The sequence below is a fragment of the Taudactylus pleione genome, unplaced genomic scaffold (assembly GCF_031769625.1).
Source record: "Taudactylus pleione unplaced genomic scaffold, aTauple2 ptg000330l, whole genome shotgun sequence".
In the NCBI taxonomy this organism is placed as follows: domain Eukaryota; kingdom Metazoa; phylum Chordata; class Amphibia; order Anura; family Myobatrachidae; genus Taudactylus; species Taudactylus pleione.
Window position 1 is genome coordinate 3,830,713 of NW_028284731.1, and position 16,179 is coordinate 3,846,891.

Sequence of the window (16,179 nt, forward strand, 5' to 3'; positions counted from 1 at the left end):
CGTCTTAGCCACACCACCACTGAAAAAATAAAAACAAATTTTTGTGTGTGCATCTTAGCCACACCATCAGTGAAAAAATAAAAACAATTTTTTGGTGTGTGCTTGTTAGCCACACCACCAGTGTGAAAATAAAAACTATTTTTTTGTGTGTGTGCGTGTGGCTGTTAGCCACACCACCAGTGAAAAAAATAAAAAAACAATTTTTGTGTGCGCATTAGCCACACCACCAGTGAAAAAAAAATTTTTGAGTGTGCGTCTTAGCCACACCACCAGTGAAGAAATAAAAACATTTTTTTGTGTGTGCGTGTTAGACACGCCACCAGTGAAAAAATAAAAACAAGTTTTGGTGAGTGCGTGTTAGCCTGCCACACCACCAGTGAAAAAATAAAAACTAGTTCTTGTGTGTGTGTGTTAGACACACCACCAGTAAAAACAATAAAAACAATTTTTGTGTGCATGTTTGCCACACCACCAGTGATAAAATAAAAACATTTTTTTTGTGTGTGTGTGCTAGCCACAACACCAGTGTGAAAATAAAAACAATTTTTTGTGTGTGGAGATGTTTGCGTGCATTAGCCGCAACTTAGCTGTGCTATAATTGCTTGGTGACACTGCTGTAAGACCACAGTGAGTATGGAGAACAGTTACATGACAGGAGAGCAGGATCCACATACCAGTCTTGTAGCTGCCGGCAGCAGTCATGATGACGATGCAAGGCCGTCAATGTCATTTATGAAGGCCGATGTACCAGGGCTTAAGGGCCTGATTCAGACCCGGTCGCGAGCGCTGTGTGCTCGCAACCGGGTGGATGGTGGGCCAGTGCGCACGCGAGCCCCGGAGCGAGCGCAAAAAGCGCTTGCTCCGGGACTCACTACAAAAGGGGCAGATGTCGATGTTGATCAATAACTTGACCCCTTTTGTAGGCGTGGCCGGGGGGTGGCTTGACAAACGGAGGCGTTCCCAAGCGAACGCCTGCCGTTTGCGGGCAGCCTCACGGACATCACCAGTGATGTCAGTGAGAGAGCTTCCGGCTCTGTTAGAGCCGAAAGCTCTCTGGGGCTTGCGGCCACGAGACCCTACCACAAGGGACTTGTCGCAAGCCCGATGGTCACGATGGTCTTAACCATCATCATGACCACTCGCATAACATGTGGGTGGTAATCCACAGCTATGCGAGCGGCCAAGAAGCGGCAACTTAAAAACCAAGCACCCACCCTGATTCAGAGCGAGCACTCGCTTTTTGCGAACGCCTATGAATCAGGCCCTAAGTCAGGCCAAAAAAATCTAATTTTACCTTGTTAAAGAAAAAAACATCTAAAGCTAAAACTGCATGCACACACGATTTTGTTACCAACGATTTTATGAAGTTTTCTGTCAGATTATCCGTCAGATTTTTAAAAGTGTAATGAACAATTTTTTTTAACTACAAACGATTTTTGCATATTCCCTTAATGAAAATCGTTCATTTGGTCAGTCTGACTGAACTACAAACGTGAACATGCATGAATGATAATTGTTCATCGTTTTAACTTAGAAAGTGAACGATTATTTCAACAATTGAACGATAAACGACATCGTTATCGATAATCGTTCAAAAAATCGTGTGTGTATGCACCTTAAGTCAGCTTTAGAAAAACAAAAAATTGGCAGTTTGCCATTCACTACACGAAGTGGCAAGGAAAGAAGGAAAGTATAAGCCAGGGGTTCCCAACCACGGTCCTCAAGGCACACTAACAGTCCAGGTTTTAAGGATAGCTGTACTTGAGCACAGGTGACTAAATTAGTACCTCAGTTATTTTCATTTAACCATCTGTGCTTTAGCATGGATATCACTAAAACCAGGACTATTAGTGTGCCTTGAGGACCGAGGTTGGTAATCACCTGTATAAGCCCTTGGTCTTTATTTATGACTGGTGGTTCTAGTTGTGATGATTTAAGCCCTTCTGCTTGTAGGTACAAAAAAACTCAAATTGTCTCAGAAAAGTCACAGAGTCCAAGTGAGTCCACGGTTGCCATGTGTGAGCCTGACCTTTCTAATACTGTACTTGTAGAGGATCCTACTTCCACCATTTGTGTGCCCTCTGCAAATGTGGGGATGAGCAGCACAAGTCAACATGCTGACGTAGAAATCGAGGATGCTTCTGTGGAATTGTACGAGGACGATGAGGATATTTATGTAGTTGGACATAACAAGGATGATGGGGATGTTGATTATGATGAGGATGTTGTTGCGGAAGTTGCTTGTGCAAAAACTGTAAATCGGGCAACAGTTGTTGCCCATGGTGGGAAAAATCCCATTGTTGCCATGCCTGGGCAAAGGAACAAAAAATCCACATCTCATGCGTGGAATCATTTCCACCCAAATCCGGACAACTTTTACCAAGCCATTTGTAACCGTTGCCTTGAAACAGTGAGTAGAGGTAAGGACCTTAACCATGTTGGAACCTCCTCCCTGTTACGTCACTTGCAGCGCATTCATCAAATTGGAAAAAGTATAGAAACTTTGGGGACAAAAAAACCGAACAATCAGTCCAGTGTCACCTAGCTGCTCCCTTCTATCTGGATCCAAGCGCCTGCAATATCCACCACCAACACCTGCATCATCATCAACATCCTCATTCGTGAGCAGAAGTAGTCCTGCATCCAATATCATAAGGACTGACTCCTCTCCTATCCGTTGCTCCTCAGAAGGATCCTTGAGTGTTATGCCTGCTGCTGCTGCTATGAGTGGATCTTCATCCCAGAAGGGGACCAGGAAGAAGACTACTTTTAGTAGTTAAAGTTCAACAAAACAATTGACAGTCACACAATCCTTTACATTGGTGAACAAGTTTGACAGCAAACACCCAGTTGCACAGCGGATTACTGACACCATAACAGCTATGCTGGTATTAGATGTACGTCCAGTATCCGCAGTTAATGCAGTGGGTTTTAGACAGCTAATGGAGGTCCTGTGTCCTTGCTACCGTGTCCCTTCTAGATTCCACTTCTCTAGAATAGCAATTCCCAATCTGTACAAGGACATTAAAAACAAAAACTTTATTAATGTCCTCCGAAATGCCATTGTGCCTACTGTTCACTTAACCACAGATATGTGGACAAGTTTGACAGGACACACTAAAGATTACAGCTCATCCAGAGGCAGGCTACTCTGTGTATCATCGGTTTCACTAAGAGGCATACCGTTGAGAACCTCTTAGAAAAACTCAGGGAAATCATTGCAAAATGGCTTACCCCACTTGGACTCTCCTCGGGATTTGTGATTTCTGACAATGCCTGCAATATTGTGCGAGCATTACATCTGAGCGAATTCGAACACATCCCATGTTTTGCTCACACAATGAATTTGGTATACAACATTTAAAAAAAAAAATGACAGGGGCATGCAGAAGATGCTCTCGGTAGCATGAAAGATTTCTGAACATTTTCGACATTCAGTAACTGTGTGTTGAAGATTGCAGCACCAGCAAGAACTGTTGAATTTTCCCTGCCATCAGCTGAAGCAAGAGGTAGTAATTAGGTGAAATTGTACCCTCTATATGCTTCAGCGGATTTAGGCGCAGAAAAAGGCCATCCGAGGCTACACTGCGGCCTATGACATAGGGAAAGGAGTGGGAATGCACCTTAGTCAAGTGCAGTGGAGAATAATTTCCACGTTGTGCAAGGTTCTCAGGGCCTGATTCAGAGCCGGACGCTATTTGCGCTCGCTCGTTCAGAAAAAGGGGCCGGATATTTAAATTGAGTGCTCGCTCTTTGCGGTCTGTTGACGCCTCTATGTGTGAGCGAGGGAGCGAACGAAACATGCGCTTGCTATTTTGTAAAGACGCCCCCTGGCCGCTCGCATCCTACGTCATCTCCGCTATTTATTAGATTAATCGAGTACACCGAAAGGCGTCTGAACTGCTCGCAGTGCTTGTGGTAGGATTTTCCTACCGCAATCATGCGAACAGTTCAGGCTAAGAGACAACCAAGTGACGTGGCTGATGACGGTGCTTTGTTAATTATGCACACCCTTAAAACGCCCGTTTTGACCTTTTGGCACGCCTGCGTTTGGATCACCACTCCCCGTTTTTAAGCACCTTCCCCTGTTACCACCCACAAACGCCTCATCCTGTCACTCAAATTAGCAGGCACTCGCTATTTTGCGAACACACGATTTCCGACCGCACTGACTGGTTGGCGCATGCGCATTACGACCCATACACATGCGCAGATGTGCGAACATTGCTCGGAGCGAACGAGCGGCTGCTTACGAGCGGCTCTGAATCAGGCCCTCAAACCCTTTGAACTTGCAACATGTGAAGTTAGTTCAGACACTGCCAGCTTGAGTCAGGTCATTCCCCTAATCAGACTTTTGCAAAAGCAGCTGGATAAAGTGAAGGAGGAGCTAAAATGGAGCAATTCCGCTAAGTATGTCGGACTTGTAGATCGTTCGCTTCGACAGGATCCAAGGGTCGTCAATCTCTTGAAATTAGATGATTATATTTTGGCGACCATACTTGATCCTAGGTTTAAGTCATACCTTGTGTCTTTCTTTTCGATGGACATAAATATGAAAAGATGCAAAGAGCTGGTGGTGAAAAAACTGTGGGTTCAAGCGCAACGTGACATGGCAGCATCTCCTCCTTCATTTTCTATAGCTTCCAGGAAAAAACTAAATTTTCCTAAGAGACCCACTGCTGGTGGTTATGCAGATCAGTCAGCAAAACCTCATGACATCTGGTTGGGTCTGAAAGAACTGGTTACAATGAGTGACATGTCTACCGTGACTTTGTCTGATACGGTCACCATTCAGAGAATGGTGGATGACTATTTTAGGGATAGCATCCAAATAGGCATGTCAGACAGTCCGTTTCACTAATGACAGGAAAAAGTGGCAATTTGGAGTCCCTTACACAAACTGGCTTTACTGTACTTAAGTTGCCCACCCTCGAGTGTATACTCTGAGTTTTCAGCGCAGCCGGGGAACCTTGTCAGTGATGTCGTAGGAGGTTACTTCCGTAAAATGTAAAAAAAGATGATGTTCATCAAAATGAATTAAAATCCCACGAGGAAGACCTTTACCAGCACTTAAGTCCAAAAAATATAGAAGCGTCTGTAATGGTGGATTCCAGCGGGGACGAATTAATATTGTGTGAAGAGGAGGATGCACACACTGATGGAGATGACGAGGACGACATCTAATCTAATGTATTATAAAGCCAGTTTGTGTATGGGATCATTGCCACCAATGTCCACTGCGTATTGGCAGCTTGTTTTGTGGGGGGTCCAAACAAACCAATAAATTCAGCCACAAGTGACAGTCGCTGAAGTGATTGGTTTGTTAAACTGTGAATGTCCTGTTTCATATATACAACATAAGGGTGGGTTGGGAGGCCCAAGGGCAATTCCATCTTTCACCTTTTTCCTTTCCATTATGTGCTATTTGGGGCATTACTGCCTGACATTTTTAATGTTATGGTTTATGAATGTCCAGAAAGTGTAATGGCCACAGACAGCATCTCCTGCATGCCCCTTTCATTTTTTTTTAAATGTCTGAACCAACTTCTGCTTGTTGCGTCAAACCGGCAGCACAAGTCGCACAACAGTGACATTCAGCCAAGGGTTCTCAGCCCTCAAGGCTGCTACATGGCCCAAAGACCGCATCCTGCTTCACGGACCAAAGGCCACCTGTCATCACTCCTCACCAGCCCTCAAGGCTGTAACGGCCGCAAATTGAAAAGAGTTCCAGCCCTCAAGGCTATTGCAGGACTGGTTCCTTCCTAATCATAGCTCTGTATTCCACTACTACTCAGCCCGGAGGCTGCATCAACAAATAACTATAAACTATCAATTCTTCAGCCAGTGGCTGCACCAATTATCAACTCTTCTTTCTTCAGCCAGTGTCTGCACCAACTATCAATTCTTCAGCCAATGGCTGCACCAATTATCAACTTCCCTTACTTCAGCCAGTGTCTGCGCCTACTATCAATTCTTCAGCCAGTGGCTGCACCAATTATCAAGTATCAACTCTTCTTACTTCAGCCAGTGGCTGCTCCAACTATCAACTCTTCAATCCTCAAGGGGTACCCCAACCATCATCTTTGCACAGTCCTCAACTCAAATTTATCAGTCAGTTTTGAGCCAGCTAGCTGGATGCAACCGTTTGGCCCTTAACTAGATGAAAAAATCAATATTGTGAGCTGTGAGGTGGTCAAAATTAACTGGAAATGAGTGGAAATAAATGTTATTGAGGTTAATAATACTGTAGGAACAAAAACAGGTCAATTTTATGTGATTTTAGCTGTTTTTATGATTTTTTAAGAAAAAATCCAGATCCAAAACCAAAACCGAAAAACAAAACACAGAGGTGAGGTTTTGGTAAAGCCAATCCAGATCCAAAACCAGGGGAGATCCAGATCCAAAACACGAGGGTCGGTGCACATCTCTACTTAACACCGCTTAGGTTTTAAGAGGCCGTTCAGAAGGAAGTTCAATACAAAACAGTGACGAGTGGTGAGGTCAATGGCTGGGGAGGAACACATGTATAAAAACACCGTTTTTTTTATCAAAACTCTGGAGCATGATAGGGGAGGGAGTATGACAGGGGAGGCTCTGCCTCCCTTGGCTGCATGTCCCTGGTACAATAAGAGGCTGGACACGCAAGTGAGGCATGCAGATTACAGATGCTTTCTATTTCATTATTTAATTCATCTTGGGAGACGTTGTTTTGCAGATGTAAAATTTTCAACTAACATAAGCCTTGGGGGTTGTTTACCTGTTGACAGTGATGGCATGCTCCAGATCTATCTACGCACTCTGCTTAAGATTGAACATCCCTTATGATGCATGATACTCTAAATAGAGCTAATAATAATAATAATTGCAGGCTTTTGGTGGGCATGTTCTGGGTCCATTTTTATGTTCACAAATAAAGGGATGATTTAGCGTTAGAAACAAATAGGACACTTGTTTATATTTTGTGCCACTAGGTAGTTTCTAATCTGTAAAACCTAGTTTAGGTTTGTGAGGGGGATGTTGTCTTTGTCTGCAGATTTTTCAAGCCTTAAACAAAAGAAGAAAAAAGTATTCCCATAAGGAGCACTCACTGAATAGATTGTAACAACCTTTCCAGTGAGTGTCCTTATGGGAATACTTTTTTCTTCTTTTAATGATTGATCTTATTCCCGGGTGCACCTCCACCTTTAATACAGTTGGGCTTATATTGTCCCCTAAAACTAATTAACAATATATGGATTGGAATGGATGATTGTTAAAATCTACGGTTATATTATAGGTTTGTTGCGGACACTTTTTCCTTTTTTGTATAGATTTTGCAAGCCGTCAACATTTTTGGCTACCTCTAAAGTAAACACTAAAGCTGCATACACACGTAAAGATTTTCTGTCCAACCATCCAACTAGTTGATTGGTTGGAATGAAAATCTGGTAAGGTATGAAAGCAAATGACAATCAGCAATTTGCTCCCAAACCCCTGGAAAATGGCCAAAAACTGTTGTTTGCACAAATTGTTTAGATCAAACATTTAACAAACTACTCTGAACGACCAATTTCATATGTTTTCTGGCATTTAGGAGCAAATTGCTTTTCATCATTTACTCCCATACGTTACCAGATTTTCATTCCAACCAATCAACTAGTTCAGTGGTTCTCAAACTCGGTCCTCAGGACCCCACACAGTACACTTTTTGCAGGTCACACAGCAGGTGCACAGGTGTATTCATTACTCACTGACAGATTTTAAAATATCTACAGGTGCAGCTATTTCACTAGTAATTATGTGAGGAGACCTGCAAAACATGCACTGTTTGGGGTCCTGAGGACCGAGTTTGAGAACCTGTGAACTAGTTGGATGGTTGGACAGAAAATCTTTACGTGTGTATGCAGCTTTATGCTGCCCTTCCACTACTAGGTGCGGGGACAACGGCGCGATTACGACATCATAATTGTTCTGTTGTCACCCTAGGGGTGAAGTGCATACACTGAAAGTTCAGACTATGCAGATCAATCATCCCCGAACATGGCAACCTGACGGCGGTCGTCAGGTTGACCGTCATGTTTGGGCGATGATAGATGTTAAAAACGACCAGCGGGCACGTGCATCGCTGGTAGTTTTTAACATTTTACAGCCTGATTTGCGGGTGATTATCAAGCGATTGAGTGATAACGATGGTCGTTATTGCTCAATCGCTAGATTTAATTGCCTAATGGATCGGCAGCATAAGTCAGGCACCAAGTGGATTGTTAAAGGTTAAAAAAGAGAGTAGATAGACTGTTGCTTGTTCTATTTTGTGGACAGAAGAAGATTAAACAAATAAATAACTTATGTTATGTATTTATGTTTGTTATTATTTTTGATTTGTGTCTAGGCCTATTTTTGAAATAAAGATTTTTTTTGTACACTCTTTGGTATTAATATGATTTAATTGTACAATGGCCTTTAACTGGTTTACAGAATGAAGGGATTGGCCCTGTCCTTCAAATTTTACGGTAGTGTAAAACATTGTTGTATGGCCCCTGGGACCACTTTTAGGTAAGGTTCATGATCAGGAACATTAGGTACACTGGTATATAAAACAAACTGGTCAGCTCCCCGTTCCGGCACTCAGAATGGCTATCTAAAGTGACCTGCTCCTTGTTCCGGCACCCGAAACGGCTATCTAAGGTGGTCTGAGCCCTGTTCTGGCTATCTAAGGTGGTCTGTGCTCTGTTCCAGCACCTGGAACGGCTATCTTAAGTGTTCTGCACCCCATTCTGGCACTCTGAACTGCTATCTAAGGTGGTCAGCTACCCGTTCCGGCATTCAGAACGGCTATCAAAGGTGATCTGCTCCTGTTCTGGCTACCTAAGGTGGTCTGCGCCTCGTTCTGTCATCCGGAACGGCTAAGGTGGTCAGCTCCCCATTCCGCCATCCGGAATGTCTATCTTAGGTAATCAGCTCCCTGTTCTAATAACGAGAAAGGCTATTTAAGGTGGTCAGCTTCCCGTTCTGTCACCTGGAACAGCTATCTTCAGACACCCGGAAAGGCTATCTAAAGTGGTCTGCATCCCATGCTGGCTATCTAAGATGGTCTGCACCCCATTCCGACACCCAGAATGACTATCTTAGGTGGCCGGCTCCCTGTTCCCGCACCCGGAAAAGCTATCTACAGTGGTCAGCTCCAACACCCGGATAGGCTATCTGAGGTGGTCAGCTCCTTGTTCCAGCACTTGGAACCACAATCTAATGTGACCTGCGCCCTGTTTTGGCTATCTAAGGTGCTCTGCGCCCCATTGCGGTACCTGGAATGGCTATTTTAGGTGGTCTGTGCCCCGTCCCGGCTATCTACCTTGGTCTGCGCCCCAATCAGGCACTCGGAATGGCTATCTCAGGTGGTCTGCTCCCCGTTCTGGTACACAGAACAGCTATCTAAGGTGGTCAACTCCCCATTCTGGCACCCGGAACGGCTATCTAAGGTGGCCTGCTCCCCGTTCCGGCACCAAGAACGGCTAGTGGTCTGTGCCCCATTCTGGCACCGGAAATGGCTATCTAAGGTGCTCAACTCCCCGTCCCGGCACCCGGAACAGCTATCTAAAGTGAATCCGGCACCTGGAACGGCTATCTAACATTGTCAGTTCCCCGATCCAGCACCCAGAATGGCTGGATAAGGTGGCCTGTGCCACATTCTGGCTAGCAGAATTGCTGATTAAAATAGTAAAAATTGCAATTGTAGAATATTGAACACAATAAATGTTTTTTTTAAAAATGATTGGCATTCCTAATCACTCAGCTTAGAGTTACACCTCCTACTCTCCCAACATTAACATTCAATATTAATTATATCTTATACAGTATTCCAAACATCTGACCCCTCCCCGAATGCAGAAAGTGCAATATGGATCTGAGCTGTAGCACCAAAAGCCATCACCGTGCTCCCCTTCCCGCCCTTTGTCCGGGGGCACTGGCAGCCGTTTCTGTGCTCCCCCTCCCTCTCTCTGAACTGGTGCAGCAGCAGCGGGGTAGGTAGGAGACTGTGTAACTTCTCTCTGCACGTTGTCCCCCGGGTGACATCAGCGCACAGATAGCGCCACTGTGCAGTCTCCTGTCGGTCTCGGAGCAGCGTGCGGGGAGACGGCTGTTATCTCTCCCTCCCCGGTGACAGCAGCCTGTCGGATGGGAACGCGCGCTACATAGCTCCTCAGCGGCAGAGGTCGCTGCAGGCAGCTAGTCCGGTCCGGCGTTCCGGAATCTGGTCCGGCTTTCACAGCTTTGCCACTCGCAAACAATCAGTATCAGTCACCTTTCTAAGGTAGTGTTTTTTGCGGATGCCCTTAATTCTGTTCTCTTTAGATTCATCGGAAGTATGACTTGAGCATTAACGATATATAGCGACCAAAACCGGACTATCCTAGGAACCCTGAATTGCTTTCCCGCTCACAACATTGTGATGGGCTTTATTTATGCTATATGTATATTAGTAATATAGGTAACTGCTATTTATAGCCTAGATTTGGTTATGTCAGTCAATCGATACAAATGTTCCAGGCTTCTAGCTGAGCGTGAGGACAACGACACTTCTGTATTGGTGCAATGTGTATATTACATATGTCCGTTCCTTCAGCTAGAAGTCGTCTCCAGTGTGGTGAGGATTGGTAGTAACACTTCCATCTGTCATCTTTTCTCCCGTGCCATACAGATGGGTATCTGAGGAGACAGGCAGGGGTAATGTCACCTGGAGTGCACTTACTTCTAGGAAGGAGCTAGGTAGGTCCTCACATCTCTCATTCATCTCTCCCACAGCTGCACTTTGTATCCCTCCTTCCCTCTCTCTGCTTCCCTGTCTCCAGTCTCCCTCTCTCCTTCTTTCCAATTCGCTCTTATTCTTCTCCCTCCATCTCTCTGTGCCCCCCCTTCTCCAATTTCTTCCTCCCCTGTCTCTCTCTTTCATTCTGCCTTTTCCCTTCCCTTTCTCCTGTTGCCTGTCTCATTTCCCTGCATCTCCCCTTGTCTTCCTCTCCAGCACTCTCTGTATCCTTATCTCTCTGTCACTGTCTTTCATTATCTTTCTCATCTTTTGCTCTCCCCCTTTTTCTCCATCTTCATCTGCTGGTTCTTCTCTCTCTACCTGTGTCCTACCGCATGCCCTCTCTCTATGTGACATCCCCTCTCTTATGGCTCTTCACATGGCATTCCCTCACTCTGCTGTCTCTGTATGTGGCACACACTCTTACCGTGACAGCGGCAGTCTGCCTGCATGCAGCTCACCTGTGACACTCGCCCATTGACAGTCTCTGTACTGTGTGTCGGTGGTCATCTCCCGCTGACAGTCTCTCGGTGACAGTCACTCCGTATGCTGCCCCTGCGAGTTGTATCTGCCTTCGGGTGTCCTATCGCCCGCAGAGATGCCTTTTCACCCGGTGACGGCGGCGTTAATGTACCGGGGGGTCTACACGATCCCCGAATTACTGAGAGAGCACTCACCTACTCAGCTTCCCGAAGACGAGATAGAGGGTAAGTCGATGTGTGGGGTATAAGGGTGACAGGTGTGCTTTGTGGGTGAGGGCAGGCTCCAACAGGTGAGTGCAGGTGTCTGATACTGGGGGAGTAAAAGGTGAGCGGACACAAGTGTCTCATCGGTGTGTAAGCAGCACATTCCAGTGTAATGTACAGGGTGAGGGATCCAAGGAGGAATTGTCTGTAGTGTCATTGACCAGTTGTGTGTGGGTATTTATGTGTGTATAATATATACATATATATGCACAAATATATACATATATATGCACAAATATATATATATATACACATATACTGTACAGTATGCATACATGTGTATAGGATTTGATCCTATTGAACTCCCCACTCACCAGGTGCTGGCATCAGGAATATGCCTATAGTGATGATATAGACTAGAGGGACATATTTCTGTCTGTGATGTTGGTAAAAATTGTAATGCGGGTGATGAAGTCTATGGCATGTAAGGAGGCTGTTCCCATATGTCTTTCATGTATTTCATTCATAGATTGTGGAGTGGGGGTGGTGTAGTTGAGTAGATGGTAATTGGTGTACAGCAGTTGTCATAGAGTGTGCTGACAGCAGGAACTGTTGCCATTCTGGTGTCAAAGGATGTCATAAAATCAGAATCTCACCACAAATAAGAACCACTACCATAGGTTTACACTGTGTCCCTACTGCTGCCGGCTGAAAAGCCACACACCAGTGTGATGTTTAGCTTCCTAATGGGAGCAGTTTACAAAAGAAGCAGCTGAAATTGTTTTACTGATATCATTATGCACCATGGCTGGAAGTTTTTTTCCATAATCAACCACTCTTAAGTAAACCATTGTTCCAGGGCTCTTATGCAGAACATACTACTTCTGTTATCTTATTTTTTTTAACTATATCTACTGTATTTTTCCTGGTACACTTTCTAACTTATAGGACAGTATAGCAGTTAAAAATGATTCTAGCCATAAGAGGTAGGACTGCTCAGAACAAGACCACTGCTAGCTGTGTCCACTGCCCTCAGCTTCCTGGGCACTGCGGTGGCCTCATCAGCCCTTCTGCTGCCACTGTCCTATACCTTTACCTACCTTGTCCTTATAGGAGGGCTAGATCCAACACTAGTGTGCTGTCCTGTCCTCTAAATTTAATATGATAATCACATTATTCAGTGTTTCCTTATATCCATGGTCTTTATATTTGTGTACGGTGACCTGTGTTTCATGTAGATAGCAATCAATCCATATATTAGAATATCAATATAGATACCAAATTTGTCCTAATTCTATTATAATATAATTATATTAAAATTAAGCAACAGTGACTTGAACTATATATATATATATATATATATATATATGTTTCTCTTTTGAAAATTATAAATATGTGTAATGAGCATTAAAATTCCAAGTGAATCCAGATTTATATTCTCCAAACCCAAATATTGTAAAAAAATCTTTACTACCTAACTTAGGGCCCGATTCAGACCTGCTTGTTAGGATGCATTCGCTCGTAGCTGCCGATGGTTCGCACTGTGCGCATGCGTACGCATCGCAGTGCGCAAGCCAGTCTGAGCGATCGGGAAGCGTACACTCGCTGCGCATAGACTGCCCAGCTGAGTGAGTGACAGGAGAAGCCGTTTGTGGGTGGTGACAGGGGTTAGTCTAGGAAAATGGGGTAGTGGAGGTGCGTACAGAGGCGCGCCCGATTGTCTTAACGCCGTTTTAGAGGCGTGCATAATACACGTCACCTGGCTGAATTTTACACTGAAGTGCTCGCAGTGTTTGCGATATGATATGGTCAACCACAAGCCCTGCGTTTGCTTCCGATGGGTGCATACACATTCTGGAGATGACGTGCGCAACTGGGCGTCTTAAGACATGCTGGTGGGCGTCTGCATACACAATACGATCGCACGCCAAGACATAGTGGGTGTGCTTATGCCTTGCCGTGCGATCGCCTGCCTTGCTGTCACTTACCGAATTTGCATACGCATTGTGCGAGCGTACGCATCTAGTGAGCAGGTCTGAATGGGGCTCTGAGTCCGAAGTCAAACTTGGACTCAAAGCATCTCTTGCTTTATGAGAATCTCTATGTAACATTCTGACTCCATAATTGCTTGTCTACAAACAGAAGCACCTATTAACACTAATCTGTAAGTGTCCCTTGTAAAATGTTGGCTGGCGCATGATTACATGATTACCCATGAATAAATAAATGACTGTCACTGGCCACTTTGAAGTAGATCATCATGGCGGCTCTATATTAGCATTCACTGAGATTGTAGAATTGATTTAGGTATGTGTACACCACATATTTAGCTGCCTCTTAAATTACACTTCAGAGATATACAATTTCCTTTTTGTTTATTATTTCTACTTTATGCACCACATACATATGTGAGATGCACAACGGTTTGTGCATACCAGCTTTGTGGTTTTAAGCATTGTTGTGCACATGTAGTCTGATGAAAACATGCGTGGAACTTATAGTGGGGGAGATGTATCAAGCCTTGGAGATAGATAAAGTGGAGAGAGATAAAGTACCAACCATTTTCAAGTACAGCCTGTAACATCACAGTTAGAAGCTGATTAGTACTTTGGGTTCTAGCCTAGGATGGAGATAAAGTCAACGGAGATAAAGAACCAGCCAATCGGCTCCTAACTGCCATGACAAAGGCTGAAAAATGTTTGGAAAATGAGTTAGGAGCTGGTTGGTTAGTACTTTATCTCCGCTCACTTTATCTCCATCCAAGGCTTAGTAAATAGACCTGTGTATCTCTCCCCAATCTATCTCTATCCAAGGCTTGATACATCTCCCCCTCTAAGTGAAGGAGTGATGCCCAGTTGATGAATCCATGGGCACATTTTGCCAAGTGCATCAGGTCACATGAAAACATTTCTTGCCTAAAAAGCATTGAGAGATAAAAGTTGAGGCCAGGGAATAACGTAACATAACTCATTAAAATTGGGTTCTGATGTATTAAACACAATCTATGAAACCTCTTTTTCAGACTGGATTTATTACCTTCATAGTCCTACCTGCTTTATTATGTAGGTCATGCACAATTCAGACAGCATCTCATTGAATTGTGTCCTTTTGGATATAAGTGTCTGAGTGTAATGTGAGGATTACTACGTGGTCTGGTCCTCATTAGTATGAATTACAGGGCTGTGTCCTAAATTGTGTATGAGACATTTAGCGGGCATTTAATATGTGTGTGATTTATTATTTTAAAATAATTTGAAGTTTGAACATATGTATAATTTGGATTACTATTTTAATTATAGTTGTATAGTTGCAGTATCCTGTTGGGATATTCATATATAGGGCTGAAAAAGCAGCTAGTTATTGATTGAAGGGGGGGTATAGCAAGATTTTGGTTTGATCAATAAACAGTTTATATAATGAATGTTCTTGTAGAAGCACGTTGTGTACATCATGCAGATGAAAAGTGTTTCTTAATGTGTAGCAAGGGCATGATGGTCCACCCATGCATGTGACTCCATCCACTTATAGTCTGATATAGCCACTTTACCGTTTTCTTCCCTTATATCTAATAGTTATGTAATGAATATGATTCATTGTTACAAACATATTTTCTTAGCAGTTCTGCGTTAACACAAACTATGAAGGGCAAAATGGTCCAGGCACAGTACAAATTTGCCTTTCGAGGAGCCAGGCTGCTCGATGTGCACAAGTGCACATAGATTTTTACTAAAGCACGTGAGCTTGCAGAGCAAGATGGTGGCATTTGCGAAGTAGAAGTTTGTTAGGTGGAGTGAGGACCGTTTTAACAAAGTGCACAGTACAAGTATGGGTGCATCTAATTGTAATTTACACACAAAAAAGTGACATGTAAGAGAAAAGTTCACTATCCCCTCACTCAAGGGCTGATTCTGAGTCGGCAAAGTGGCTGTAGTTGTGGGCAGCCACGGAACCTGATTTATTACCTTATGGTAACGTGGGAATCCATTTGTATAATGCAAAAATTTGTGTCTCCCACCAGAAATCTGTGCCCCCCCATTTATTTTACACCAGCCGCCGCAACCGTCATAATTAGTATCCCCCTTTACATCAGCCCCATGCTAGGTGCATGGGATCTGTCAGAAACAGGCTTCCCTTACCCGTACCCATGACCCAGAATCACATGGAGCTTTTACTGCACGCCCACGACATTCCAACAAGCCAGGGTCAGTTTCGTGCGCATTGTTGCCACCCAGGTAACTCCTAGAAATGCCCAATTCCAAGACAGTTGCGGCCAAATTCCATCCGCCTCAGAATAGGGTGGCATACGAAAGGTGCAAAAATTGGCATCTGCGCATGGGCTGTATACAAAAACTGGCCGATTGTGCCGTGCACAGAGATCTGTCCCACTCAGAATTGGGCCCTCCATGAGTAAGCAAAGCCATAAACAGGGGCGTCTTTAGAGAGGAGGGGGCCCGTGTGCATTCCCTGTCCGGGGCCCTCTCCTCTCTTCCCTGCAGCCGACTAAAGCATTTTATTGGTCTGGAATGTCTATGTCTGGGGAAAACTCGTGACAGGTGAGCAAATTGGCCTATTATTGAGCATTGTAAATATAGTACTAACAACTTAAATGTCCACAATCTGATCCAAAGTGAGCTGAGAAACCTGGTTGGTAAATAATCACTGTTGAGATACTAATTGCGACATGGAAGAGGAGAAAATATACCCAACTTA

At 44.2% G+C, this 16,179-nt stretch overlaps 1 protein-coding gene across 1 annotated transcript in view; it reads left to right on the top strand.

Moving 5' to 3' along the window:
* The first annotated feature begins 10,925 nt into the window (after positions 1-10,925).
* CABP7 (calcium binding protein 7) overlaps positions 10,926-16,179 on the top strand; it is a 165,016-nt gene continuing 159,762 nt past the window's right edge. Inside the window, exon 1 of the mRNA XM_088443534.1 lies at positions 10,926-11,490. Within this exon, the coding sequence (XP_088299660.1) occupies positions 11,382-11,490 (109 nt within the window). The 5' untranslated portion in view covers positions 10,926-11,381. The remainder of the gene's footprint in view (positions 11,491-16,179) is intronic.